At 31.8% G+C, this 7,330-nt stretch overlaps 2 protein-coding genes across 2 annotated transcripts; one reads left to right on the forward strand and one right to left on the reverse strand.

The window, feature by feature from the left end:
- Positions 1 to 667: 667 nt before the first annotated feature.
- Positions 668 to 2,162, forward strand: LOC110649398 (cell number regulator 1). The gene is made up of 3 exons (XM_021803949.2): positions 668 to 1,052; positions 1,151 to 1,363; positions 1,843 to 2,162. Exons 1-3 carry the CDS (start codon positions 839 to 841, stop codon positions 1,917 to 1,919), a joined length of 504 nt encoding a protein of 167 aa, XP_021659641.2. The 5' UTR covers positions 668 to 838; the 3' UTR covers positions 1,920 to 2,162.
- A 206-nt stretch (positions 2,163 to 2,368) lies between these two features.
- LOC110649397 (calmodulin-like protein 30) lies at positions 2,369 to 3,338 on the reverse strand. The gene has a single exon (XM_021803947.2). It carries the CDS (start codon positions 3,219 to 3,221, stop codon positions 2,649 to 2,651), a length of 573 nt encoding a protein of 190 aa, XP_021659639.2. The 5' UTR covers positions 3,222 to 3,338; the 3' UTR covers positions 2,369 to 2,648.
- Positions 3,339 to 7,330: the final 3,992 nt, after the last annotated feature.

Here is a 7,330-nt window from a genome sequence, read left to right on the forward strand (position 1 = left end):
GATTGGCCAAAATTTCAGTCGATTCTGATTTCTAACCAGTTTTGGTACAGCTCAATTTCAGTTTTAATTCTGATTTTTTATAGTTTTGGTTTCATTTTGAAAATGGTTTGATCAATGAGGTGCCCCCTAGAGCTATCACCTAATTTGATTTAAATAAGATGAAATCGATGATTTAAACCATTAATTCTGATATATATATATAATTCGATTCAGAATTGATCTAATTCACTGAACCTTTGATCCAAACCAATCCCATTCCAATTCAGAAGCTGAACGTCTGGCCAAAACTAATTGGTGGTACGATCATTTGTAATCTCAATACTTATTAATTAATTTTTTTTTTTTAATTTGAAATGAGAAAAGAAAGTGTTGGAATTTGAATTCCTAAATTTCTAGGCTATATACACACGAAATCTGGCATTATTATTAAGATATGTCCAAGAAATTCCCTGTCCTTTAAAGTTGTCTGAGCCTTCTCTTCCATTTTCACACTTGCTTTTGTATTGATTAACATGAAATCTTATCATATTCTAAGGTTCATGACTCTGCTTCACGTGGGCAGTGTCTGGCTTTTTGTTAAGCTATAAGAATTAAGTAATCAGGAGTATATATTAATTAAGCTTGGGATTTGAAGCAAAATTTGATTCCCTATATATAATTCATAATAGTCAAAGTTCATGCCAGCTCAATCTTGGATCTTTGAAGCACAACTGGGGAGAACTGAACTAGCCTAAGCTTATCTCAAGATTTGCATCCTTTTTTAACTACAAGGTTTCTTGTTATTAGCCATTCCCTTCACAAAATTCAAGCCAGGCCAACAATTAAGAAAAAAAAGGAAATGTATCCCACAAAATATCCTTCACAGGGGTATCCGGCCATGAACATCCACACCACCCATCCTCCCTATATCCCCTCCGCTAATGCCACTGCAACGCGGTGGTCCACCGGCCTTTGCCACTGTTGTGACGACCCAGCAAATTGTTTGGTTACTTTCATGTGTCCATGCGTTACCTTTGGACAGATTGCAGAAATCGTCAATAAGGGATCAATATGTAAGCTTTTAGTGTATAAAATATAAAGGTAGGTTAAAGTGATCTTGTATGTTTTGAATTGGTGACTGAATCCAGGTTTTAAATTTTGTTTGGTGCAGCTTGTGCAGCAAGTGGTGCAGTTTATGGTTTGCTACTGGGTTTCACAGGTTTCCCATGCTTGTACTCGTGCTTTTATAGGTCAAGATTGAGAGGCCAATACGACTTGGAGGAGGTACCTTGTGTGGATTGCTTGGTTCACTTCTTCTGTGAGCCTTGCGCACTTTGTCAAGAATACAGAGAGCTCAAGAATCGTGGTTTTGACATGGGGATTGGTATGTAATTTGATCTTCTATTAGCATCTTTCTTTCCATATAAATTCATCAAAAGAAAGAAATTTACGAAATACAAGAATACCACGTAAACAAATGTTTATTAGCTTGGTAATAAATGCCATTTTTCGTTTATTACTGGTGAAATTATATATTTTTTTAGAGAAATTTTTATTTAGACTCGATCCATAAATCTTATGTCTTGGATCAATTGATAAACTGGATCTAAGAAAAAAAAAAATCTTAGTCATTGCACATAAATAAAGAATATGTTGCAGGGAAATCAAGATTCTAAAAGCATGTCCAGTGATAAAAAGTATATAGTGTTTATGTCACTGGCTTCAATTTATGCTCCTGTGGCTAAAGTCCCACTAGGTCAATTTGGTTGCTTTTACCACGTCTATTCTTGAAATTGCTCTCTCTCTCTCCCACTTGAATTATATCCATATATACTAAACTAATCAGTAGTGCTGAATGTGAAGGTTGGCAGGCAAACATGGATAGACAAAGCCGGGGGATCACAGTAGCTCCCACTGTGGGTGGTGGCATGAGCCGATGATAATATATAGCCGCACCTCCACATATCTGGACACAAACATCATCGATCGTTTCTTTGTTTCTTTTATCTAATTTTATGTGCTGTATCTTTCATCTGCTATCCTTAATTACTTAGTGCATATGTGTTTCCTGTTCATAAAAATTTTTTCGCCTTCTGCAATTTTAGTATATGAATCCTATACTTCATATGTATATGTTAAATTTAGAGTGATTATTGATCAAATTATGTATTAATTCATTTTAATTTGAGCTTCTAAAACTGATTATATTATTTTACACATCAAAATTACTAAGTTAATATTACAATCTAACCATTTAATTTACCTTTTTATTTTCATACTTTTCCAATTAGAGATTTATAATCCCAGCAATATATGGTGCTTTAATTGATTTTCAAAACTAAAAAGATAAAATTCGAAGCTAAATCCAACCCAATTATCATGGTCACAATTAGAATCAAGGCAAATTAGAGATATTCTTCTTTGACTCGTTTCAACAAACATAAGCACTCATGCCCTAGAAATTAAAGAAAAAGGCTATTTCACTCTATAGCGATTCAGAATAAGTCAACTGGCTTGCCCATTTACTTCTTTCTCATTGTGATTCGAATTGTAGAGCCAAATCATAAAGGTGACAATTGTGAATTTCCAAATTCTGACATGGATGATCAACTTAATTAAATGCCATTAAGCATATAATCATTCTAAGATCAATAAAAAGTTTTCTACCTCTAGGAAGATTTCATGGTACGGGTCATCATGTTCATGAATTCATCTATGTTGATCAAGCCATCACCATTGGTATCTACACCTCTTATCATTTTTCGACAAGCATCCAAGCTAGTTCTCTCTCCCATCTTCTTCAAGACTTGCATTAATTCCTCTGCACTTATTTTCCCATCTCCATCCAAATCAAAAGCTTGAAACGCACTTTGAATATCACTAGTCTTCACTCCATCTCCCACGTTATTCATCATCACCATGAACTCCTTGAAATCTATGAAGCCATCCCCATCTGTATCAGTAGCCTCAAATGACTTGGCCATTTCAGCTTCGTCCATTCCCTTGCCCAAGCTCCTTACGGCTGACTTGTACTCTTGACGTGAAATCTTGCTATCTTTGTTGGTGTCAAATTTGGAAAACACCCATTTCATCTCTTCTTCATTTGGTTGGAAAGATTTTGGTGACACACTAACATTAGAGATTTGTTTTTCTCTGTAGATTCTTGAGTGGACTGGTTTTACTGATGAGGTTTTTTTTGATAGGCCATGGAAACTGAGAAAACTGAAATTTTTTGACGACATTTTCTTGGGTGATGATGACTACTTCTTGCTATAGTATTTGTAGAAATTAAAAGCAGACTTTGCATGGATTCAAGAAACCAAAATTCCCACTTATATATAAGCTTCTGATTTCCTTTACATCCTCTAACGCGGAGGAATGCATAAAAAATAAAAAATAATAATTAAAGGAAAAAAAAAAAGAAGTGGTGGTCATTTTCGGATCTTAAAGAGATGACTGTGTCCATTGTTTTTATGCTATGCCCACTTTCACACAAGTGGAGAAAATTTTCTTGCTAAAGTCATCTAACCGACACAACATAATTGAAAGAGGAAGAACGATCTATATAATCTACTCTAATTAATTTGAAATTAAAACTCCATTACAGATATCAATTTATTTATAATATCGTGAGGGTTAATTTTACTAATAATCTCTTACTTTAAGTGATTGTATTAACAATATTCCTAATTTAAATTTATATCGTAAAAATATCTAAATTTTAATTTAAATATCATTAAAGTCTCTTTGATCTGTTATGTATTATCAGTTTACAGGTTAACTTAAAATTAAATTTCATTATCATCCCTCAACTTAAATAAGTGTAACACAAATGTCCCTCACTTTTAAATTATATTACAAAAATCCTTATACTTTAATTTAATATATAAATAATTTTTAATATAAAATGTGCTTAATAATAATTTAAGATTGGATATTTTTTTATATTATAATATAAGAAAGAATTTTGGAAAAATTATATAATATCAGAAAAATTTTTACCTAAACCTGATTCATTATGAACCCATGATACAATATATATGGTAGGTCCTTTCGCATAATTGTATCTTAAGTCTATAATAAATTAGATTTAGGTAAAAAAAATTCCATTAATATCATATAAAAACAAAAGAAAAAAAAATAACCCATATTTAATTAGAATTTGAATATCATTAAAATAAAGTAAAATAATGTGTATTATTAATTCTCTTGTTACGTTAAAATAAAATTAATAAAATTAAGATAATTAAATATGAATCCTTTAGCAATTAATCTAAAATCAAATAAAAAGTAATATATGTAAAAAAATAACAATATTCTTTTAAGAAAATTATAATAATTATATAATTTTAATAAGATAAATTGAACAAATAAATAATTATATATATTTATAAATATATTAAACTATTTTTAAAAATAATTTTATTTTAAATAAATAATAAATAAAATTTTATACTAGCTAAAAGTTTGAAAGAAAATTATTTAACCATAAGTTATAATTTATTATGAATATTTTTATAAAAATTTCAAAGAAAAGTACATTAAATTGAAATTTAGAAAATTTTTGTCACAACTCGATCCCATGGGCAAGATTGATACTAAGACCTGAGCCGGTATAAAACCCCCGAGGCTCATTGTAAGCCTTACTGTTCCCAAATTCATAACCAAAACTCAAAAATTGAGGCACAACATGTAAATAAAATAAAATAAAATATATTTATTTAGGTCAACTCAACTTGATGACCATCAAAAATTGAAGTCAGGGGAGTCTCGCTCAACCCTGATACCATCATTTATAAATTGTTTAAAAATCATACAAACCTTCATTTATTAACATCAAGAATTTAAATTAACTCAATTCCTAATAGGGTTCATACTACTGCTAACACATGCGGAGTTCTAGATTTCAAATTTAAAAAATAATAAAACAATTAAATAACTGATGTTAAACCTACGAGAAAAAAAAAAGGTTACTCTGAAAAAGAACTCCTCCTGTAGCCTGAAAAATAGGGTGACCATGAGTGAGCATTCGACTCATAGAGTAAGATATTTATTTTACATACAATTTCTATAACTACCTAATTCTAACGCATCCTTATAAATGAAATACATCATTTTCATACAAGTCAAACAAATCATATTAAGTCACATCAAGGATAATCTGGAGCACTCACGCACCCATATCAAGTGTATACTCACGCATACACATATGGGGAGCTGATCCCCTTACCCAGCTCTCTTAATCCAAGACCTATCAACAAGATCAACTCGAGCCAGACTTTCGCTTAATAATCTATATGCGGGGGCCAGCGAGATTAACTCAAAACTGTGCCTACCCTGACTTATCTATAATAAGGATCGAGTCCCAGTGAGTCAAGTTCTAGCCGCGTCTACCCATCCTACCCATATCCATATACTCCACATACAAACCAACCCACACACAAAGCTCCAGATTATCAAAACATAGCAACCACAGTAATATCATCAAGTATAAATGCAAAGCAGGGCATGCCTAATATTTAACTACATAAATATAAGTATAAGTGATGCATGAGCATGCCAGAAATATAATAATATTAAATTATAAATAAAATAAATATCTACTTACTGATTGACTAGAAGCTACTATGGTGGCTGAGGGGTGAAGTATGACTGATCCTGATCACCTAGACAATTATATTATAAATTTATAAGTGCTAACCCAAATCAAGGATTTTAAAAAAATAAGGACACCCTAACTTTGTGCCAGAAATCCGACAGAGTCTCCCCTGTACCTAAAACCTACTCAATCTGCAAAGTAATTTAAAAAACACTTCTAAAATCACAAGCCTCACATTCACATCCCATCAATATTACATGGCCCCTCCTAGGCCCTCCAAATCAGTCAAAACTCATAATCTGGAAAAATTGCATTTTAGTCTCCGGAGCTAACTTTTTAGCAAAAATTACCTAAAAAAGTTTTAAAAATTCTAAAATTTTGCGTCGTGGGTCCTTAGCAATATTACTAAGCTAATACAAAAAGAATTATAATTTTCTAACCTACCACGAATAATTTATGGATTTTTAATCTAATTTAGGCACTCAGTAATTAAGAAAACTTAGGTTTCAGGTTTACCTATGCCAATTCTGATGTATGGGACCCGTTCGGGGCATTTAAAAATGGTGGGATAGCCTATAACCTCGACTCGGTTCTAAAGTTTTTCGGTAGCCTACCTGCTCGGTCCGAAATTACAGATTCAAACAACTGTCAAATTTTCATGAAATGAGGGTACCTACACGGAGCCCACAACACTAGGGGTTAGAATAAAATTATTACAAAATTAAATAAACTCATTTAAAGCTCGAAAAAATACTATGAAGTCCATAGGATCTACCGAAATTTTGGTGTCAAAAAAATTTCAAATAGGTGTCGTCGTGAAGCCCTCGACGAGTGGAGCATGCTGGTGGTCTCAGATTTTTGATAGGATTTACGATTTAAAAGAGATCTAGCCCAGAAGTTAAAATGAACTAAAACTTCTGAAATTTGATTCGCATAACCCAGGAAACAATACCGGGCAAACTTGGTATCTATACGATGCCTATAAAGAGAGAAACATTTTGATACTAAGAATGCTAAAAATGGTGATCGAAGGAGAAAGTTATGACTAGAAAAGAGAAAAGGAAAAAAAATGAAGAGAGAGAGAGAGAGAGAGAGAGAGAGAGAGAGAGAAAGTTGGGGGGGGGGGGACGCATACAGCTTTTAAAGCCTTATTATTATTATTATTATTATTAAACTTTCAAAATATTTAACATTAAAATACTATAACCCACAATATAATATAATATAACTATCTTTATATATATTTTTTTATATTTTCATTTTTATTTATTTATTTTCTTTTTTAATTATCTTCCTTTATTTTAAAATCCATTCAAATAAATCCCATAATATTAATAATATAATATTTTCTTTTTATTTTATTTATAATTTAAATTTTTGGGTTGTTACATTCTTCCCCCCTTAAGAAAAATTCATCCTCAAATTTTTAATAAAAAAGCGCTAAGAAAAGAAGGTGGTTATTCATTGCTTTTCTGACTCTACTATAGTGTCCTAGCTATCATCTTTATTCCGTAGCGGAACTCTTACCTCTAACTATCCATTGACCATTTTCCTGACATCTCAAGTACTCACTATACCTCTATCGTGCTTGACTTAATGTCTCATAACTTCAATCAACTTTGGTGCTCACCCCTCTTTCATTGCGCCTTAACGTGTCTCTTAGTGACTTCAGTCTCCATTTTTCTGTTTCAATAATCTCTGCTCCCCAAAGATATGACTTATGTTCTTTATCCTATAGCACCCTATGAGATG

This window comes from Hevea brasiliensis, chromosome 7 (assembly GCF_030052815.1).
Source record: "Hevea brasiliensis isolate MT/VB/25A 57/8 chromosome 7, ASM3005281v1, whole genome shotgun sequence".
NCBI classification, from domain to species: Eukaryota; Viridiplantae; Streptophyta; class Magnoliopsida; order Malpighiales; family Euphorbiaceae; genus Hevea; species Hevea brasiliensis.

What these genes read in the sequence shown, in the direction of transcription:
- LOC110649398 (XM_021803949.2), top strand. Translation starts at nt 839, where the DNA reads ATGTATCCCACAAAATATCCTTCACAGGGGTATCCGGCCATGAACATC. An exon ending in CGTCAATAAGGGATCAATAT is followed by an intron (nt 1,053 to 1,150) that starts GTAAGCTTTTAG and finishes TGTTTGGTGCAG; the next exon opens with CTTGTGCAGCAAGTGGTGCA. An exon ending in TGGTTTTGACATGGGGATTG is followed by an intron (nt 1,364 to 1,842) that starts GTATGTAATTTG and finishes CTGAATGTGAAG; the next exon opens with GTTGGCAGGCAAACATGGAT.
- LOC110649397 (XM_021803947.2), bottom strand. Translation starts at nt 3,221, where the DNA reads ATGTCGTCAAAAAATTTCAGTTTTCTCAGTTTCCATGGCCTATCAAAA.